The sequence below is a fragment of the Tiliqua scincoides genome, chromosome 1 (genome assembly GCF_035046505.1).
Source record: "Tiliqua scincoides isolate rTilSci1 chromosome 1, rTilSci1.hap2, whole genome shotgun sequence".
In the NCBI taxonomy this organism is placed as follows: Eukaryota; Metazoa; Chordata; class Lepidosauria; order Squamata; family Scincidae; genus Tiliqua; species Tiliqua scincoides.
Genome location: NC_089821.1, coordinates 215,534,322 through 215,556,045, shown reverse-complemented (window position 1 = coordinate 215,556,045; position 21,724 = coordinate 215,534,322). Strand labels below are relative to the sequence as shown.

At 42.6% G+C, this 21,724-nt stretch overlaps 1 protein-coding gene across 4 annotated transcripts in view; it reads left to right on the top strand.

The window, feature by feature from the left end:
• The window catches only part of RMND1 (required for meiotic nuclear division 1 homolog), a 33,911-nt gene extending 13,413 nt beyond the window's left edge, over positions 1–20,498 (top strand). For 2 of the 4 annotated variants that reach the window (XM_066615686.1, XM_066615691.1), the window contains exons 5-12: positions 192–231; positions 3,337–3,437; positions 5,000–5,106; positions 7,054–7,118; positions 8,271–8,347; positions 9,132–9,252; positions 14,281–14,397; positions 16,959–20,498. In XM_066615686.1, the coding sequence (XP_066471783.1) occupies positions 192–231; positions 3,337–3,437; positions 5,000–5,106; positions 7,054–7,118; positions 8,271–8,347; positions 9,132–9,252; positions 14,281–14,397; positions 16,959–16,991 (661 nt within the window). In that variant the 3' untranslated portion in view covers positions 16,992–20,498. Of the gene's footprint in view, positions 1–191; positions 232–3,336; positions 3,438–4,999; positions 5,107–7,053; positions 7,119–8,270; positions 8,348–9,131; positions 9,253–10,443; positions 10,533–14,280; positions 14,398–16,958 lie in introns of those variants that run through there. The other 2 variants (XM_066615692.1, XM_066615696.1) reach the window with 2 other exon arrangements.
• Positions 20,499–21,724: the final 1,226 nt, after the last annotated feature.

The window sequence follows — 21,724 nt, the reverse complement described above, 5'->3', positions numbered from 1 at the left end:
AATTAAGCTTCATAAAGACATCATCACTGAGGTCACGTAATATCTATTTTAACTGATCACTTTTACAGTCAGAAAGCTAATTAATTTTTAAAACATCTTTTTGACAGTTCAAGGATTGAGGACTAATTCTTGCCAAGTACATGAAGTACAATCTAGATGTCTAACACTACCATGTGATTCTGTTAACACAGGGAAGGATCCGTGGTGTTCTGGAACGTTGAAGAGAAAACGGTAGGTGGCAAGCAGGTTTCTGGAAAAATACATCAGAGGAAGGGATGATTAATCATAAAATGAATGCAGTGTAACCTCACTTGCTCATGTGAGAAGAGGCTAAAAAGGGAGTCCTGAGTGGAGAGGAAAATACAGGTTGAATTCCTAAGGAAGGGAATCTTTGGGGGAAAGCATAGGATGCCTTCCTGAGTGGAACCTTCAATTCTGGAGAAGATGAGTGGCTTGGACTCTTAAGGCTGAGGTATTCAATTTGTGCGTCCTGCCTCCCTAGGGAGGCATGGCTAGCCAATAGGGGTGTCATGAGGTATCTGGAGAGAGAGGTGGCTGCAGCTGATTCTGCAGAGCTCTGCTCTGCTGCACCTGCTGCCTGCTGACTTGCTGCTTTTCTTCAGCTGTGAAAGAGGTGGGTGGGGCAGCATGAGGTGGGGAGGGCGTGTGAAACATGGTGGGGGGAAGTGGGAGAGAAGGCTGGCTGGGCATCGGCAGAGGTGCCGCATCTTATCATGGAGCTCTTTCCATGTGCAACCTCACCCCAGGGACTACATTTCCCAGTGTGCCCCTCGCGCTGGGCATCCTGGGATTGGTCAAGGCAATCCTTTTCACACTTTCCTGGGAATAAGCCCCATTGACTCAAATGGGGCTTACTTCTGAGTAGACCTACATAGTCTTGGGGTCTGTGTCAGCTTAACCAAGGATCCTCACCTTTTTCTTTTTCCTCCCCCTTCAAAAGAGAGAAAAAGCCACTCTTGATGGCTTTGTCTCCAAAAATTGATTAAAAATAAAAATCCCCATTCTTTTTTAGCCATTCCCCTTTTTCCTCCTGCCTCCTTTGGGGAGGGGGGTACTCTGTTGGCTGCTATTGTAAGACAAAAGGCACATTCCTAGCTAGGTCTACTCAGAAGTAAGTCCTATTGTGTTCAATGAGACTTACTCCCAGGAAAGTGAGCTTAGGATTGCAGCCAAACAGTCTCTGGGTCTCAGTCTGCAATTAGCAGATACACACAAAACAAAGTCTTCCCCTCCCCCAGCAAATTCATCACTTCCTCCCTCCCTTTCCAAAACCCTCCAGGTGTGCTGCTAACAAACTCAGGGCACAATCCTAACCAGGTCTACTCGGAAGTAAGTCCTATTTTGTTCAATGGGGCTTACTCTCAGGTAAGTGTGGTTAGGATTGCAGCCTCAGAGTGCTGGCAGCTGTTTTTTTGTTTCTAGTGTATAATTATAACACCTTTATCCCCATTTTGGGTGTAACTCAGGTGAGGTGTTGTAATGGGGAGCCGTGGTCAATGACCACAAGGATCAGGGGAGGCGCGAGCTGGAAAAGTTCGAGAACCACTGTCTTAAGGGTTCAGTAAGCAGGTAGCAAACCAGAATGAAGGAACACCTTGGCACTTTTTTCTTGTGCGTATAGATTGAACCGTCACTTCAGGTTTTGAAAAAACTTTTAATTATATAGAATTCTTACAGTTGCACAAAATTGAAAGCCTGGACTGGATTTAAGCATAGCTTTGAAAAGTGTTGTTAATCATGCATTTTTATTAAATTTGAAAATCTTTTTTGTAATCTGTTTTAGTCTTATCCTTTGCTAACCAGCTATGAAGGACAGTGGGATCGGTGTGCTGTATCTTTCCATGAATTCAAATTATCTACCCTTTCTAATTTTACATAATCCATGATGGTAGCTTTGTGCTGCAACATTCAGTGCAATCCTATCTTGCGTTGGAACAGGCAGGCCAAGAGGCCTGCGCTGTATCCAGCGCAAGATAGGGCCCCAAAGTAGCTCAGCTGGAGGTAAGGGGAAACTCTTCCTCTTACACCCAAATAAGCCACTGCAGCCCCAATGGGTCCAGAGATGGCATAAGTCCAAGGAGAGCAGAGTGGCTAGCAGTTTTGCTTGGGATGGGGGTTGGGATCCGGCATAACAACCAGATTCCAGCCCTGCCTCCTGCAGATCCCTGGGGCCGCCCTCCCCAGAATGCCTCCCTCCTGCCTCCTCCTCGATTTCTCTGGAGCCTTGCGTCAGCTAAGCTTGGCCGATGTAAGGTGCCCCATCAAGGTTGGCACAGAGGCTGGATTTAGCCTCAGCTGGCTAGCAAGCATCTCTGTGTGGGCCCAGCCGACTCTCGAGGAAGGGCTTGTGCTGGCCCAAGGCGCAGTTTGGATTGCGCCCTTAGTGTTTGAGAATCAAGACATCCCCGTGTACAGTACATTGTGGGGCAGAAAATGGGGGGTGGAAGATATTGTGGGTTGTGGTCACATGGGAAGTGCAGCCAGACCTACAAAGAATTACACATTGCCTTGGCAAAGACAAATTCCCAAACCTGTTTTTGGCAAGGTCTCATGAGTGTGGGGTCAGTGAACATTTATTTGAAAAACCAGTGGGAGATATGTTTAACCCTTCCCATACCCCAAAATTCTGTATTGCAAGTGCCATCCTCCCCCCATTCCAACTTCCCCTCTACTGAATTTAATTTGAATTTTGAAACTTGGGTGAGAGAAAAACAGTTAAACCATCCAAGAGTGTTTGCAGAGGAGAAGTAATGGGTAGGAGAAGACGAAGACCTCCAATCACCTGTCAGTTCTTCCCTGTAAGTGCTCCCCTGCTCTTTCATTTGCCTTATGAGGAAATCACAGAGTTGGAAACTTGTGTTGTTCCTTGTTCTATGTTGTTCTTCTCTGTCTCTCCATTATGGCTGCTAGTCTGCATTTGTCTAGGACAGGGGTCTCCAAACTTTTTGGCCAGAGGGCTGCATGAAATATCTGGCTCAGTGCTGAGGGCTGGAAAAAAGTTTAAATATAAAATATAAATAAATAAATAAATTAGAGATGGAACTTAGTTGAATTAATAAATGAATGAGTGGGCTCATGAATGAATAAGAGGGCCTCTCTGGCCCTCAGAACACTCTTCAGATGCAATCAGAGCACAGCTCTGGTCATGTTCAGTCGCATGGGCCAGAGACTTTCAGGGGACAAGAGGCTGACCGCAGGCTGAACAGAGGCTCGCTGCGGGCCGCATCTGGCTCCTGGGCCAGGGTTTGGAGACCCCTGGTCTAGGATGATCTCATAGCATTTTCTAGCAATTTTAATATGTAGGTTATTTCCTAGATGAAAAATATAATGCAAGTGCTGGAAAAGCATGAAATTCAGCCGTATGAAGTTGCACTAATTCATTGGGAGAATGAAGAAATTAACTACAGGAGAGGACAGTAAGTATCTGAATGTAATAAAAGCTGGCATGTAGACAGGCTAGGATGTAAGCTTCTGACATAAATTTGCTTTCATAACTTATTATTGAATATCTAGCCTTTCCTCTAGGCTTTCCATAACTTACCTGATGCAGCCACATTCATAATTCCTTTGCAAAGTAAGAAAGTGTTGGTGTTCCTATCTTGCAGCTGGCAAATGGGAGGCCAGATATCAAAAGAAAGTTGCTTACTTTGTGCTAAGATCAGCCCCAAAATCACTGAAGTTGAATAATGGTATATTCACCAGTTTCATATACAGTTTTGAAAACAATCTGTAGTTTGATTCCATTTATACTCTATTTTACAGATTCCATGCTCACTTCTTATCATCATCCTTTGACATCTCATAAGATTTAGTGACAACACTCCTTATTTCAGGAAACTAGTTGCCCAAGACTTATTGCTCAGAAATAAATGGGAATAATGTAAGCTTTAGCTGGTAGATTAATATACCAAAGTTTTCTTTGGGTGGAGACAAACTTTATCAGTGGAACTGAGAGTGAGGGGAACTGCAGCTAGTGCAAGCATGCAGGCACATGCATCACAACCGCTTCTGTAGAGTCAAAGTAGATTTATGCTTGTCCAGAATCTTCCCTAACATCAGCTTGGATTCAGAGAGCTGTGTGTGGCACATTACCAATTGAATGGAATTTTGCTGCCTCCCTAACTTCTGCACACACACCCCAAAGCTGATCCTGAGGGTCAGGGGAACCCCAATAATGATGTATGATGTGAGAAGTCTGCCAGTGGATGGAGAAGTTAGAGGAAATCCGGCCCCTTTCCCGGACAAATAGAGGTACACAGGCCTTCCCCGGCCTCAGAATCCTTCCCAGATGCAACCTGAAGCCACTCTTGCTTATGTCTGGGAGGTCCTCTGAGCCAGTGCTCAGCATCAGTGAAAACTCAGCCCATGGATAGGGAGGGCCCACTGTACTGTTCCGCTCATGCAAATGTGAGGTTTGGATTCAGTGTCTTTCTTTCATCAGTCTTGGGGCTAAATTAGACAATACACTGAGTATGTTATCTTGTGTGCGTGCATGTATTTCCTTTTAAAAAATCAGCCATGGGAGCCACCTGGGGCATTTGGTGGGCCACTGTGAGATACAGGAAGCTGGACTAGATGGGCCTATGGCCTGATCCAGCGGGGCTGTTCTTATGAGTTGGGGGGAGAGGGACTGTGGTGTGATTGAAAGATGGCTTTAGTTATTTGTTCCTGAAGTTCAAGGGAAAGACACAAATAATATAAAAGTAGTGGAAGACAGTAACCCAGTAATTTTTGAAATGTTCTGTTCAGGCCTTTTATATGGCAAAGAACTTTTGTTTTGGCAAAGACACTGAAAGAAGCAAAACGCATTTTGGTTTTCTTTTTTAGTTAGGGGGTCCTGTGCATGTGGCTATAAGCAGCAGCACTTGCATTTATTTTTTGAGCATAGTAAAACCAGCTCCCTTGTGTAATGGGTTCTTACCAGGTATATTCTGTTATGCTGGATGTAGTCAACTGAACCTTTTGTTGCTCATTACAGGGGGCAGTCAAAGCTTCATAGAGGAGAAATCCTGATAAATTCCGAACTAGATACTGATGAAGTCACTTTAGAGAAGTTTGCTTTTTCAAATGCTCTTTGCCTTTCTGGTAAGCTAAATGTTGTAGCAAGCCTTTTATGCCACTGTTGAGGGAGGATACATAGGAAGTGCTAAGAAATGGGAAATGGCAAGTTCATGTATTTGGCATGTGTAGCCATTTTCTTCTAAAATATTTATATGGGTTAGGGTTGCAAGGGTGAATTAGCTTAAAGCATAACTAATATAAAAAGCTAAAAAAATTAACTCAGTCCTGTAATAGATGAAACAGATTTTTTGTGATCAGATTGACTGATGATTTAACTTTTTTAAAGTTTTAACTTTTTTGAAAGCAGGCGTTAAAGGGGCACTTCACTCTCTCTCCTCCCCTCTATTTCTTCACTCCCCCACTTAAGCCACTATTAGTCCAGCACAGGGAAAAATAGATACACATGCCTGTAATAGCAGCTTTAGACTAGTAAAGCCTCTAGAAAACATGGTGAAGTCCCTTTTGGGGAATTAGTGGCAACCAAGTCAGTCTTATGGAAAAAGTGTTCTTAATTCAAAAATCTAGGTTGCTATTAAGAAACACTTGGTTGCCACTAACCCTCTCCCCATGCTTTCCTTTCCCACATTTTCCAGAAATCAAACTAGTTTACTTTGTATACAGTGGACAATTAAGACTGTAGAATAACAAATCTGGGTCCAGTTTAGGTTCATCAATATTTTTTAACTCTCTGGTTTAGTTTCAGTTCAGATACTAACTTAAAAAAAAAAAATGGTTCAGTAGCTTCTTTAAATGCATTTCATCAAACTTTGGCTTGCAATATAACTCTGTCAAATAGTTTAACTGGAAGATTGTGTTTAGGATGATTAATAGAATGGCAGCTAGGAGGAAGTGCCATCCCAAGGAAAACACAAGACACTTCCAGCCTCAGTTCGGAAATTCAACACCTGAGGTTTTTTTATAGGACCACCATCTGAGGCACCAGAATAGCAGTTTTAGGCTCTGCCTACCCATCTTTTCTGTTCCTCTTGCTTGTCTTTTTAGATGGCTCACAGGGAAATATATTTGGAACAGGGACCTCACTTCAAACATTTATTTTTATTTTGTCACTTTTTATAAGGATTTGGTTCTTGTTCAGGTTCAAGTCACTGAAAAGATTTTAGGTTCAGTTTCCTTTCCAGTTTACTGAGAGAGCTTCTGTGAACCAGTGTTTGGGATTGACTCAGCTCCCTGTGAGAAATTTTGTAGTCGAAAGGGTTAAGTCAGTGATTCCCAAACTTTTTCAACTGGTGGCTCCCTTTATCTACTGCAGGGGTCTCCAAACTTTTTGGTCAGAGGGCCGCATCAAATTCCTGGCATGGTGTTGAGGGCTGGAAAAAAAATTAAATATAAAATTTATATAAATAAATTAGAGATAGAATTTAGATGAGTGAATAAATGAATGAATGGGCTCATTCATTCAACCTCTCTAGCCCTTAGAACATCCTCCAGAAACAACCAGAGCATAGTTCCTGTCACGTTCAGCCAAGTGGGCCAGAGGCTTTTAGGAGACAAGAGGATGGCTGCGGGCAGGATAGAGGCCGCAGGCCGCATCTGGCCCCCGGGCTGGGGTTTGGAGACCCCTGATCTACTGGATCATTGGCCATAGTTCCCCATTAGGGCTACAATCCTATACATTGTATAGGGCAGTGGGGGGTTTTTGGCGAGGATTCTGTGGCTCCCCTGGCTGGTTTCTTCAGCTGTCCAGGGATCCACTTCTCACAGTTTGGGAACCACTGAGTTAAATGCCTATTGTCACTGTTCAAAACTGAACCTCCCCAGTCTGCAGCTGCTTTAAAGTACAGGAAACCTGATCACAGATCTCTGTTTTGCCCCTCAGACATAGTTTGCTTGCTTCCAAAGTCATGTCAGCTTAATGTTTGGGAATAACTCTTTATATAATCGCAGTCAAATAGGGACATTTAAGTATAATGAACATGAATAATAAATCTCTTGTACTTTTCTCTGGTGTAGTAAAGCTGGCCATTTGGGAAGCATCCTTGGATAATTTTGTTGAATCTATCCAGTCAATACCTGAGGTATTTGCTATTTTGTTTTTATTTATTTTATGGAAATTAATCTTCTGGCACAAGTTTTGATTACATAATATTTGCTTTTACTTTTTCCAAATATATAGGAGCCTAGAATACAATGAGTACAATGGAGGTATTTGTCTGTGTGCCAGATTTCTCCTTTAATTTAATCAAAAATTTAATCAAAATTTTTATCCACAATTTGAACAAAGATTCTTTATTCTTGCAGTTTCTCCTTTTGCTGAACAGGCTATCATATCCCATTACGCTTCCACTCCCAATTCCTACTACTCTGTCCCTGCCTTGTTCTCTAACCTCCCCATCCTCATTCCATTCCTCCTATGGAATGAGGAGTCCCGAATCGGATGCCTCTCGGTTCCTGTTGGCTTTCCCCCAGGGATCACTATTCTTCAGGTGTAGCAAACACAATTGAAGAAAACCTTAAAGATGTTATGAACCCTGCCTAGTGTTACCCTGGCAGAGTATTGTTTAAACAGAAGGAAAGATTTAAAGAGAAATTGTTAAGTGGAATGTATTGTTGAAGACCTGCCTGTGATTATCTCTAAATCTTGGACAGAGGGAGGTCTTCCCTAACCTATATTGGAATAAAACAAGGACCAAAATGGGCAGGGAGTGGCTGATATTAGGAGAATAGAGACTTGATGATCACCTTGTGAGAGGAGATTTAAACTGGGGACTTTCCAGCCACTGTGCTGCATCAACTCACTTGCTGTTGAAAGGGTTGCCTTTGCATCGCCATGCCAGCAGCTTGCCCTGCTGCAAGGTATTTCATAGCTGTTTTGTGGCAACCTGTGCCAGTGGAAAGCATGTATTGCAGCAGAAACAACAGATGTAGCTACTCCTCCAAAAACTTATTTTAAGCAACTTTTCTTAAGAGAGAAAATGCACCTCTCTAACTTCACAAAATGTCAGCTAAAAAGAGAAAGAAATAATAGTTTGCTCATGTATTGGAAGCTGAATAGAGGTAAAGACCTTAGTGTGCCACAGGAAATGATGAGTTTTAAGTCTGACAAAAATTAGTAGGCCACAACAGCTGAATAAGTAGTAAGGAATATTTTGCTGCTCCTCAGTGCTATTATTAACTAGAATTATTTACAAAGTATTCTTGCTATTAATGACTTATCACTAACTTTACAGATACTAAAATCAAGAAGGAAGGTGAGACTCTCTCATGCTGATGTGATGCAGAAAATTGGGGAACTGTTTGCCTTAAGGTATCATCATTAAAAACAAGCCCATCCCCTCCCCAAATCTGATTTTGTAACAACCAGCTTTAATGTGCTTTGTACCAACAAATATTGTGACTAGGTGAGCAGTTATTGCACAGTGTTTGGATTTTAGTGCTCTAAAAATCTAGGATTAATGTTACCATAGTGGTCCTTAATCTTAGCACAAGTTGCTTGGACAGTGGTGTAATAAGTGGGATTCCACCCCAGAGTGTCACGTGAGGGGGTGCTGGGTAACAGCCAGCCAAGATGCTTCAAAAAGAGGCAGTGAGTGCAGCTTCATGGTTGCCACCCCATTACTTCTGTTATTATGGAAGAATATTACAGTTGGGGGGAAAGACACTTTATCAGAGTTCCTCATGGATGCCTGTTGAAAATCTGTCCCTTATTAAATCTGTATCTTTTAAACAGCTAATAGGGAGAAGTGAGTTCCTGTACTTGTTCTTAGTGAACAAGAGGGATCCCACATCAGAATGTTGCAGTATACACTTCTTCCTGTGAGTGACAGCACAATATTAGCCATGTGTACTCAGAAGTAAGTGCCATTGCATTCAATGGCACTTACTTCCAGGCTCTAGGATCTTCTAAGCACCAAACAATGCTTTAGCATTATATCTGAACCAGCACATTATATTCTATTCAGGCTCAACTGTTAAAAACAAGTGACTGATTATTTGGTGTTATATCTGAACCAGTCCACTGACTATCATTGCTACAACTTGGAAGAATCCATAATGACTAAGAATCTAACTGCTTTCCCACCCTTCCTCAGGCACCGCATAAATCTGAGCTCAGACCTGCTGATTACCCCAGATTTCTATTGGGACAGAGAGCACCTTGAACAACTTTATGATAAAATGTGTCAATTTCTCAGTATCAATCGCAGAGTTAAGGTATGTCTTTTGCACATATAGTTTCTTGAGTGTATTTTTCTTTCTTGTCTTGGACAAACATTCATATAATTTGTTACAAGCATCACATGTTACTATTCTCTCTCCCTGCCCTTGGTCTTCTCCTCTTCACTCCCCCACGGTCTTCTCTGGGTCCTTCAAACAGAGGATCCAAAGAGACTAACAGCCCAATCCTGAGCTGCCCGCAGCGCCCAGGCTCCATGGAGGGCTGCCGCCAGATCCTGCGCCTCCCGCGCTATCGCGGGAGGCACCTTGAGAGAAGGGGATGTTTGTCCCCTTCCCCCAAGTAAGGGAAGTAGCCCTGCAATGGGGTTACTCTCTTTAGCGCCAACCAAAAGGTTGGCACTAAAGTAAAGGTGCTTGTGTAGGGCGCGCAGCCCTCCACGAGCGCCCTGGATCCTGCAGAGCTCACCTCTGCGGACCCACCTCTCTCCCTCCCCCCGGCCACGCCCCCGCCTCCTGTTCCACAGCCCGGCAGTTTGGGCGACTGCCGAGCTGTGGAACCCGGGCCACCGCTGCGCGTGTTGTGACACCTGAGCCAGGAAGGCCCTGTCACTACCACCTTAAGGGGTGAGGCAGCGATGGCAAAATCACTATGATCATGCCACCGCTGGGGACAAAGGGGGTTTCTTGTCACTTTGGGAGTGCTTTGGCCAGAGCCAAACCGGAAGTGAGTTGCAAACATATTTTTAGCAGTTCTGAGGTGCAGCAAGTCCTATAGAGGGAGCTACACACTACCCAGACTAGAGAGCCAAAGCAACCCTCAGGTGAGTCTGAAAAACCCCTTTTGTCCCCAGCGGTGGCACAATCGTGGCAAGCACACAGCTGCCATCATCCCTCTTCCATGCACCCACAGTAGCCCAAACTCTACAAGACAGTTTGGAAACAGCTGACTTAGGAGGTGCGATAGGACTGTCACTACTGGTAATCTAGTAAATGGATTTGTCACTGGTGTAATGTTTGGTTAGAGCACTGGTTCCCAACCTGTGGTCCAGGGAGGACTCAGGAAAAAAAATCACTTTTGGTCACTTCCAGTGTATCTCTGAGCAAGCAGTCCCCCATGAACCATCAGAGAGAGTGGAGAACGAACTGCCTGCAGCTGGCAGCAAAAGCAGCAAACTACAAATCGTCTCTATTAATAATAAATCTCTAATAAAACTTTTCTAATTACAGACAGCCCACATTCTCCATAGGTTTGGTACCTGTGATTTTCTTCATCCATCCCTGAACCTGTAGTTTGGGTCAACCTGGAGCCTCCAGAGGTAAGGGGAACTGTGCTCCTCTCACCTCCAGAGGCTCTTCTGAAGCCCGCAGAGGCCATGTACATCTGCCTGCATCCTCTGCGGGTTTCAGAAGAGCCTCTGAACTGACCAGAGCTTAGCTCCAGATGGTTTCGGGGTGGGGAGTGAGAACCACAGGTTTTCTAATACCTGCGGTTTTCCTTATCCATGGATGTTCCATGAACGGAAGCCCCATGGATAATGAGGGCTGCCTGTATTACAAATGTAAATTTTTTTGTGTGTTTGTGGTGGTAGGGGGTTGCATATGGTCCACCTCAATTCCAATTTTTGCCTCAATGGTCCACTATCTCCTAAAGGTTGGAAATCATTGGGTTAGAGCAGGGTTCTCCAAACCCCAGCCCGGGGGCCAGATGTGGCTCACAGCGAGCTTCTATCCGGCCCGCAGCCAACCTCTTCTCCCCTGAAAGCCTCTGACCCACTTGGCCAAACATGACTGGAACTATGCTCTGGTTGCGTCTGGAGGGTGTTCTAAGGCTCAGAAAGTTTGAATGAATGAGCCCATTCATTCATTTATTCACTCATCTAAGTTTCATCTCTAATCTATTTATATAAATTTTATATTTAAATTTTTTTTCCGGCGCCCAACACCATACCAGATATTTGATGCGGCCCTCTGGCCAAAAAGTTTGGAGACCCCTGGGTTAGAGGTATGCAATTAAAAAAAGTTCAGGTTCTTTTCATGAAGGCGTTACATTACTGTGGGAACATTCCAGAGAATAAACATGTCTGTAGAGGGGAAAAACCTAGACTGTATGAAACTAGTTGGTGGCCATCAAAATGTGATGGGTTTACCTTGCCTCTCCCTTTCAACCTGTTTCAAATATGAACTGGTACCATCAGCCCAGTTCCACTGTTGAGCAGGGAATGGAGAGCTGTGAGGGCTGAGGATGGGTAGAACAAAGGAATAGCACAAGAGTATAACTAGAGTGGAAGAAGAATGCTCTGTATTACCTAACTGCAGGAATTTGATGATATATAGCCTCCTCTACTCATCCTGGAGCAACACCAGTTCTTCTTCTGTAGTGTACAAGGGGGAAGTGATGTTCTACTAAAGTGCCTTAGGGCACAATCCTAACCAGGTCTATTCAGAAATAAGTTCTATTTTGTTCAATGGGGCTTGCTCTCAGGAAAGTGTGGTTAGAATTACAGCCTAAAACTCTTAACTTTAAAGAGTTCTGCCGTAATCTGGCAGACCACTGTATTTCTCCTGGGCCAGGACTACATGTCTATTTTTACTTAGTGCAAAGATAGCAGAAGAGGCCCTCAACTGTGACTCAAGGAACTTGTTCTGTGGAAGTGGCTTCCCAGCAAAGAGAAGCCTGTTTAAGGAGGCACTGTGGTTTCTCCGTCTCCGGACTATACTGAATGTCCTATTCACTAGAAGATCAGGGTGACAAGAGACAAGTGTTACATGCTGCCTTGTATTTTATAATAAAGGCAAGCATGCACTTGCTTTCTTCGTTGCCTTCTCAAGAGATGAGAATTCTCTTATGCTAGGGCACAGTATGACTGTAAGCAGAGACATACAGAGCCTAAGAAAAAACTTGTTAATTATTGCAGAATAAAATTTAACTTTAATGACTACATTATCTTTATTGCTAACAGCAGTATGCAAATATAAATGTCAGGGCCCAGTCCTATCCATCTTTCCCATACTGATGCAACTGTGCCAGACCTGGAACGTTTGTTCCCTTACATCAGGGCTGCACTGCAGCTGCATGGGTGATGGAAAGTTGGCTAGAAGTGGGCTCTCAATTAAGAGATTGAACAGTTCATAGATTTATTTGGAACCCCTGGGACAGCTCAAAGAGTTATGAATTGTGTTTAAAATGAAATTAAGCAAATGAAATGCTCCTAGCTGCTACAAAAGCCAAAGTCTACTTTGAAATTGCAGTTATGGTTAAAATTTGGAATGGGGTAGTGTATTGGAGCCCTCATTCCTGCCTCTCCCCTCAGATGATGCAAAAAAAAAAGTAATCTGGCACCTACACAAGGTCATTCTTGGCCTCACATCATATTTGACTGTAGTGGGCATAACTGAAATAACATTATTCACCCAGTCAATAGACTGACATTCCAGTTAAAGGCCATCCAGCTCACCTAGACGATGGCCTGGCAACCTGATAAAACATGCCTAGAATAAAAACTGTTTGCAGACTAAAATGAACATTTCTGTTACATTCCTGTTCAGACTTTAGCCTCTTCTTCCCTCCTCCCACTTGCCCATATTGTTTCTGTATGTTTCAACGCTGAGCAGTAGAGGAATAGAAGGCTTATTGTTGCTAATACTCTAAGATGCATTTATTTAAAATATTTATAACCCACCTTTCTCTATCCAATGGAGGTATCCAGGATGACTCACAACAATGCATGAAAACCAATTTAAAATGCAAAAGATACCAAGCACAACTCAAGAGAGATAAGGCTCACCCCAAATCAGAAAAGCCATTTAGGCATATTTGGGGAGTTGAAACATTAAAAATTTTGAGTTCAGTTCAGGTTCATCAGTATTTTTAAACTCCAGTTCAGACACTAAATTGAAAGAGTGGCTCAGTACCCAGTTCAGGCATACTTCTTGAAAATAAAACTCATAACTTATTGAAACATGTAAAAATGTAACAGTTGCTCTTAGGGCTTTCGGTTACACGTTCACTATACAACGTGTATCTCAACCAGTGGTACTCTTATGACCGGTGGTACTTGAGGTGGTGTCCAATAGTGCACGTGCGATCCCAGACCTTCACTGCCTGGCAGCAAGATCAGAAGCACATGACAAGCAGTGATAAGAGGCTCAGCATGGCAGGCAGAGCTCCAGTATGTGATTTTCACACACTTGAAAAAGCCCTTGTTTGCCCTGAGTCTTGTACCAGTATTTGTTGTGTTGTTTCTGGCCTCCCAGACCAGATGTAACCAGTGATGACATCATTGCCAGTAGCTTCTGGTGGTACTTCCAGTAGGTGGACCATGCAAAGTGGTACAGCAGCAAACATTGAAAAATGCTGCCATACAATCATTGTATTTTTTTTAACATTGGAGGATACTGTTTTTGCATTCTCATCTGGATTCTTTGATTTTATATAGCCTTCCTTTTTAAAAAATTGACTGTAAGCTACCTTGAGCACCTACAGATTTGGAGGGGAAAGGCAAGATAGAAATGCTGTACATAAATTTTAATTTAACCTTGACTGAGTGGGAAGGACTGAATGGTGATATGGGAGGCATGTACATTGGCAGTGGGAGGGTAGGGAGAACAATCAGGACTCTGAGCCTGGGAGTTTCTAAGGGTGTTGAATCCATGGGGAAATGAATTGTAACCTTAAAGCCTTTTTCAGAGAAGGGAGAATCAGTTATTTACATTGTTTCAAAATCTTAAATGTTAGATTTTAATAAATGTTGATAATTAATTTTATCATTAAGAATATTTAAATACTGCTTTTCAACATGAGTAGTTCACAAAGTGGTTTAAAGCCACGTGGTAAACATGGCTTATCTAGTCAGTATGGTCTGTTTTGTAAACTGGACTGGTCAACTAACATTGAGAGATTACACAAACTTGTAATGTTGACTGTATGTAATGGTATTTGCTCTGCTGCAATCATGTACAGAAAGATTAAATGTTAATTAAACCCCTTCTAGGCAGGTTAGGTGATCCATGTGACAAACATTTCATAACCTTTGATAATTAACTCTTTTGTCCTTATTACTGCAGGTTGTAAATGAAAAGCTTCAACACTGCACAGAACTGACTGACTTGATGAGAAATCACTTGAGTGAAAAACATGCTTTGCGCTTGGAGTGGATGATAGTGATACTTATCACCATAGAGGTTAGTCTACAATAATCTCCTTCAGTACCATGTCAGAAAAACATAATCATAGTATTTAACAAGTGCAGCATGAAGTCAAACTTTTGCTCTTTGTTAGGAGTACAACAATCTACATATCTGTTCAAAAGTTTAACTGGAATATCCCTGAAATAGGTCTGGATAAAGTTCCTTGTTGTTCAGCATGCTTCAGACAACACTGGAAAAGGATTTTTGAGCACATCTAAATATTTGTGTTGCTTTGGGTTTATATAGTGCTCTCCTGAATGTTCAAAACAGCATTTTGCATTTATTTCAGTAATTCTTACAATGTATTATCCTAAGTTAGAAACACGGGACTGAGATAGTGGTGACTACTTTTCCCATTGTGTGGCTGCACAGCTTGAAGCCAAGCTCCTTGTAGCTCGGACCTTGACAATCTGGAACTTTGGTGATGCGTGTTGTGGCATTGCAATCAGTGGCATAGCTAAGGGGGTGCAGCAGTTGGACTGGGCAACAAGGTTTAGGGGGGCAACAAGTTGAGCTTGACACGAGTGGCCAAAATTATGAAAATCTTGGTATGTATAAATAATGTTATCCATTGTTATCATTGGAAAGGTAATTTAATGCAGAATGCAATGAAACAAACCTCATTTGAATATCTTTATTCCATTAAAGGTTATGGCCAATTAACCAGAAAACGAAAACACAACTGCCCAACAGCCCAATCCTATGCATGTCTACTCAGAAGTAAGCCCCATTCGAGTCAATGGGGCTTACTCCCAGGAAAGTGTGGATAGGATTGGGCTGTTAAGGAACAAAAAGTGGATTTCTTTAACTCAAAACTGACCTGTGAGACTTATTTTTATGAGAACCAATGAGATGTTGTTATTATACAGCAGGGGTGTCCAACCTTTTTGGCAGGAAGGCCACATCATCTCTCCAACACTGTGTTGGGGGCCATGGAAAAAAAAATTCATTTACATTTCAAATTTGAATAAATTTACATAAATTAATATTAGAGATGGAACTTATATGAATGCATGACGGTCTTGCAGTACTTCAAGGCCAATAAAAGGTCTTGCACAAAGCAAGGCCAGCCTTTCCTTCACTGCCACTGCTGGATCACACTCATGAAACAGCAAGCAGTGGAGGGAACCCTCCTCCCACAGCTCATACAAGAGGTTGAACAGTCACCCTCATGCTGAGAGCAGTTACATCGGGTCAGCGTAGGCTCCAGCAAGTCTCTGGAGGGCCAAAAGCGCATTGGAGACTGGGGGCTCCCAACGGGCTGGATTGGGAGTCCCCGAGGGCAGCAAGTGGCCTCCAGGCCGGAGTTTGGACACCCATTAAACAGCATGGAATCAATAAGGTGTCAATATGAGTCAGCTCTCATTTATACAGGTACTCCTGCTAACTGGTAAAGAGGCACTTTTTCAAGTGGTGCTCCTCTTATATTTAGCAGGGAGAGAATAACTGTCCCTCTTCACCCCAGCACAGTGTCTCTAACCAATATGGGGTGCACTTTTTGTTTATTTACTTAATAAAATTTGATTTTGTCATGGGGGGCTACAAAATCTTCTTTGATCCCACAAAGCAGACAGATGCCTTAGTTATGCCACTGGCTGGAGGAGGTGGCAGATCAACTGGGTGGTGAACTGCTGGGGGGAGGAGGCAGGTTTCCCCCAACTTACACTTTTTAAAAAGCCTGGGCATGATGTCACTTCCGGTTGTGATATCACTTCCAGGGCATCATTTTGAGCTCTGCACCAGGCTATACGTTCATTAGCTGCTGCAGCAGAAGGGATCTGCACAGGAAGAGGCAAGTAGTGGACCCTTTACTAGGTGCACTGGTAGTGACTTGCTTGAAGTAAGCTCTGAATCAGGGACTCCCCAGTTCATTGTCTAAAAGTGAAGTGCCAGAAGCCAAAATCCACTTGATGGTATCATTCAGGACCACCACACTTTACAAAATTGTCATATCTTCTTCCACCTACATATAATCTTGAGCTTTGTATGCACACTTTTCACTGTGTACATGTACTGGGGAGGTCACATGTGACTAACTACAAGGATTGCACATTACTGCCTTTGTGGAAGCATTTTCATATAGGAATTCTGTAAAGTCTGAGGCTATCGTAAGCTGGAAAAGAGTACTCATTTTTGTAACTGTGACTTATTCCTCCATGGCATTACTGTAATAGAACACAATTTACCATCTGACAAACTGCAGTAGCAGCTGCTGTGAGCATTCCCCTACACAAAATCAGAGCCCTGCTCAAGTGAGGAACAAAACACCAGAATGGGAGTGAGGCAGGAGACCTGCAATAGGAATTTGGTAAGCAGGAGCTATTCAGTATCCAGTCTGTTGAAAAGCCTAGAGCTGGGCCATTACCCCTTGTCATTCTCTTGCTTTTTAATCTCTCCATGCCAAACACATGTTTTCTGAAGGAGGGGCATCTATTGTGAAGTTTCAAGGTGGTAAAATTCAAAACTGCACTATAGAGATTTGTTTGGCATATTCTTGGCAGTCATACCAACACAGAATGTGCAATTTTTGCTAAGTATCATTTTTGATTTTGCAGGTCATGTTTGAACTTGGCAGAGTACTTTTCTGATAACTGCCGTGAACAACAGCTTGAGAAGTACATTTGACAAGATTGCAGACCATCCTAACAAGTCCAAGTGTTATTCTTCAAACTTTTGGTCAGTACAGTAACTGTCATAATAAATGTATGGACACTTGCTATTTTCAAAATAATTGAAGCCACTGTTAGGCCAAATCAGTGATTGTTTCTAGGGAATCTGTATACAGTGAATCAGATCTTTTGTTAAACTCATTTTTGCCTGGCCCACAGATGTACACATTTGGTCCCTGTTGTATGCAATGTTGGGCAGAAATGGTTTAAGACAGCCATTTTCAAACTCTCTGGGAGTTTGGAAACTGCTCCAAGTTCTTGTGCGGGTGGGGGGAGGCAGCAGCATGATCCCCAGGATTGTGCGGCTCGGGCTGCAGGGGGCTTGGCTGCACTTACGAGCCTCCTGCAGCCACCTGGGGGTGTGGGGAGCCCTGTGCGACTGTCTGCAGGGCTCCCCACATCCCCGGCAGGTTGCAGGAGGGCTCTGCTAAGTGCAGCCAAGCCCCTGTAGCTGCCTCTGCTGCCTCCTCCCTGCCCCCACCCCAAAGGGTCATGACACCTTTGAAAAGCCCTAGCTTAAGATACAGTGTTTTTAAATTCTTCTAGAAAGCAGATAAGATTGGTTTACTAAAGGTGCTTCCCAATTAGCAGTGTCTTATTATAAGAGGTCTGGTCTAGAAGGTAGAGCCTCTGTTAGTCCGAAGATAACAGAAGGTCACCAGTTCAAGGACACCGGCAGCTCCCTGATCGGCTGCGAATGGTGAGACCTTGAAGCAGCTGACAAGCCCAGCTGAGTGATCCCACTTGCTCTTGGTGCGAGCAAGAAGCGTCTTGGCTGCCCTCCATGTGAGAGATGCAGCTGCTTGCCAGCCTGCGTGGGTGGGAGGCCAGAAGTGAGACCAAACCAGGAAGATCCATTCTGAAATGTTGTTGGTTCTTGAAAGAGAGAACCTCTATGATTGTAAAAATCCGCTTGAGGGATTTAGAAACGCCTGCCTACTTAAACCGCCTTGAATAAAGTCAGAGGAGTAATCTGATGACCAGAAAGGTGGTATATACCTAGTTATAGTTATTATGCTGCAGGAAATTACTGTGTGTGACACTCAGAGATTGTATGAGAGGAGGTATGTTTGCTGCTGATATTCTGCTCAGCAGAATCAAGTGAAGTTGTGTCAGTTGCCCACCAAGAGAGTAGCAGGGCAGCAGCTAGAATGAGCCTTCTAGTTTTGTGCATGTACAGGTGGGACCTGGTATACACTGATTTGAGACACCATTGATACTGGGGTCCACTTTTAAATGCCTTGTAACAAGAGCAAAAACACCAAAATCAATTTCCTACCTTTTCAGTTTTAAACTGCACTGGTTGCAAGCTTCTTGTGGTTAAAGATAGCTTTAAAGACCCACTTCTGGGTTTCTTGCACCTCCATTCGCACCCCAGAATACTTTGGTATAAATGCTATGCCCCATTCAGCCACTAGATGGAGTTAATAATGGAAAAATTTCATTCCATTATTTTACCTCAGCTAGTGGCTGAATGCAGTATAATGTCTCTACCAGTGTATTCTGGGATGAGAATAAGGGAGCAGGAAACTCAAAAGTTGATCTTTAACGTATTTTTCTACTATTTGGTATTCACTGATTTTTTTTAACCACTGGGGTTTCAGAATGGAATTCTAGAGCTACTTTTGAGAATGATGAGAAAGTACCTCAATTCCCTTTAAGGTGAGGAACTCAAGCAACTCAAAGGAAACAAATTTAGGACAGATAGGACTGCAGCCATAGTCAGACATTTCTATCTACTTACCTGGGGCATAAGTCCCATTGACTGTAATGGGTCTTCCTTCAGAGTATACATGTATAGGATTGGGATTCAGGTCACATTATGATTTGGATTTATTCTGCAAGAGATACTTGGTGGACTCATTATTAAAACTAAAGCAACACACATTCCTTTGCTAGAGAGGACCAAGGTATGTCAAGTCCAAGGTTGTTTTTAGTGACACTAATCAAATGCACCTGATCCTTGGAGGCATGTGGCTTCTAGCCATGGAGTATCCATTTAACTAGTACAGCTACTCAGTGAAATATTTTCTTTAATCCATTTTCTCTTAGTGGTTGTATCTTGTGGTTCTAGAAGCTACATATGCATTACTTTTATCAGCCTTAAATCTATTGCTTGGCCACAGAGAACTAAATTCTGATATGAAACAATTCTTTGCATTCGGAAAATTTTACTTTTCTAAATTTGTTATGTGCCTCCAGTGTCTCTTTTCTAAATGAAAAAGTCAAAGCTTATGCATCATTTAAGTAGAAAGATACCCTTGATGATTGGTTGCTGAACTATACGTTTTCAGTTCTGTGTATCTTGAGATGTGATTAGGACAGAACATTCTAAACAGGAAGGTAATGGCATTAATTTTGCTGCTGAAGAGGGAGAGGAAGAATAAAAATCCATGGAAGCTGGGTGCCAGGACATATGGCCCAACCAAGACAATATTCCCACCATAGAGGTGAGCAGGAAAGTATGTCCCAAGTCACTAAGCATAAGAATAAGGCCTACAATGGCAATGCTGTTTACAGTGACATCTTACCATCTGCTCCTTAGCTAGCCTATTGTATACTGTTAAGAATGGGGCAATGAATTGTTGTACCTCAAGGTATCTAAAGCATTTCTACACCACCCCCCCCATTGTTCCAGCTGGCAAAAACTATGGTTTAGCAGAAACAAAGTTTTTTATTAATGGGACTTAACAGTTTATTCTCCAGTTAGCCTTATGCATAAACAGTATACCAAAAAATCTGAACACTTATTGATCTGGAAACTGAGAAGTGCGCACATTTCAAAAAATTCCTCTTTCAAACATCTTCCAGTGTGATGAAAAGACTGCAGTGCCCACCTCCAGTATTAAAGATTTATTGGTAAATATGATATTGTATTAAATTAACATTACAGCATTGTAACAGTAACTCAACAAAGTAGTCATATGAAACCCAAGTCAATGTTATCCTTTAAAATTCTACCATCATGTTTTTAAAGAAATCAACAGTTTCCAAATTTTCATCTCTTCAATCTTCAGGGAACTCAGGGTTTACAGACTGAAATAAACTTCTGCATTTCACCTGCTTCTTGAGTTGGCATTATATATTTCTAAGCATATTGTAGATGTTTCCTTCATATGCTCTAGATTAGAAGATGAGTGATTTGCAATTACTAAATATAATAAATTTCTCACAAGTATTAGAGTGTTTCAAGGGATATACCTAGGATCACAAAAAAACTTTCCTGCTTGATGTCACTTCCAGTCATGACATCACTTCCGGTGGGTCCTGACAGATTCTCATTCTAAAAAGTGGGTCCTGGTGTTAAATGTGTGAGAACCACTGCTGTAGGGAGTAATTAGACAGTAGACACTATGACAAGCATATTACTTGTGTATCCTTTTGTAAAAAATAAAAGGGGATGTTTAACCTTTTGATCTCAGAAAACAGGTGTGACATAGTGGCTGTTGACCTGCAAATCAGAAACTCCCTGGTTCAAATCTTGGCTCTATGAGCTCACAAGATGACAAGTCATTCTCACTTGCCCTCAATTGCAATATGGTTATAATACTTACCTATCCTATACAATTGTTATAAGGACATCTTAATGCAAGAGAAGCATTCAGAAAGTGCTATAAAAAGGAGTAGTCTTCTCTGAGAAGTGCCCCTCCAGTCACTATTTACCTGGGCAGGGTAGGTTCCATTATCACCAGTATCAATATCCCCGCAAGCAGCTGTGGGGAAAGACAGGCACATTTCCATGAAAACTACAATGTGATGTAAAGACTTTAAACACACTACCCTACCTACAGTACCAATCCTACAACACATATGCAGAGTCCACCACATGATTAACAGGACAGTTTCAGGACATTGCTAGGTACAAATAACTGAAGCACCACTCATATTACATTTTTCCCTTGAAAAGTTAAAAATACATTTACAAAGGCCTGTGTGGAAGTGCAAGCATGGCACCTGTTTCCTTATTTAGCAAGCAGTTTACAGAGTAGGAAGCAATTACTTTAAAAAGTCTGAGGCTACATGCAATTCTATGTAGATTTACCCAGGAATTGGCCATATTACTACTGAGTAAACATGTACAGGCTCAGCCTGCACAATGAGATTTAAGTCCCATTTTGAGATTTACAGAAAAAGTTCATTTCCAATAGGTGCTTTCACACACACACACAAAAAAGGCATCAGACAAATCATATACTTGCATGAAACAAAGAATTTCTAAACTGGATTAATCTAATAACCAGAATGCAATACTCTAATAATTAAACATGAGAGCTCCTGTTGGACCAGACATCTAGTCTAGCACTGTTTTCATTCAGATACTTCTGGAAAGCTTATGAACAGGGCATAAGGCAACAGATACACTGTGTTACCAGTACCTGGAGTTATATGGCCTTTGAACATGGAGGTTTTATTTAACTGGGCTGTTCAAATTACAAGTCAAAGGCTGACCCATGCCAGCGAGATGGGGAGTCCAATCCAATGCTTCCCAGCACCCAGGGCTGCAGCAGTGTCAAAATGGCTGCGGCTGCATCCCATGGGGCTGGGAAGCAGTGCTTGGGCTGTTCAGGATACGGGAGCTTACCCTCTTACTTCATGTAAACCCCAGGTGGACTCAATGGGTCTACTGGGCTGGGAGAGGGTAATCTCCGGTC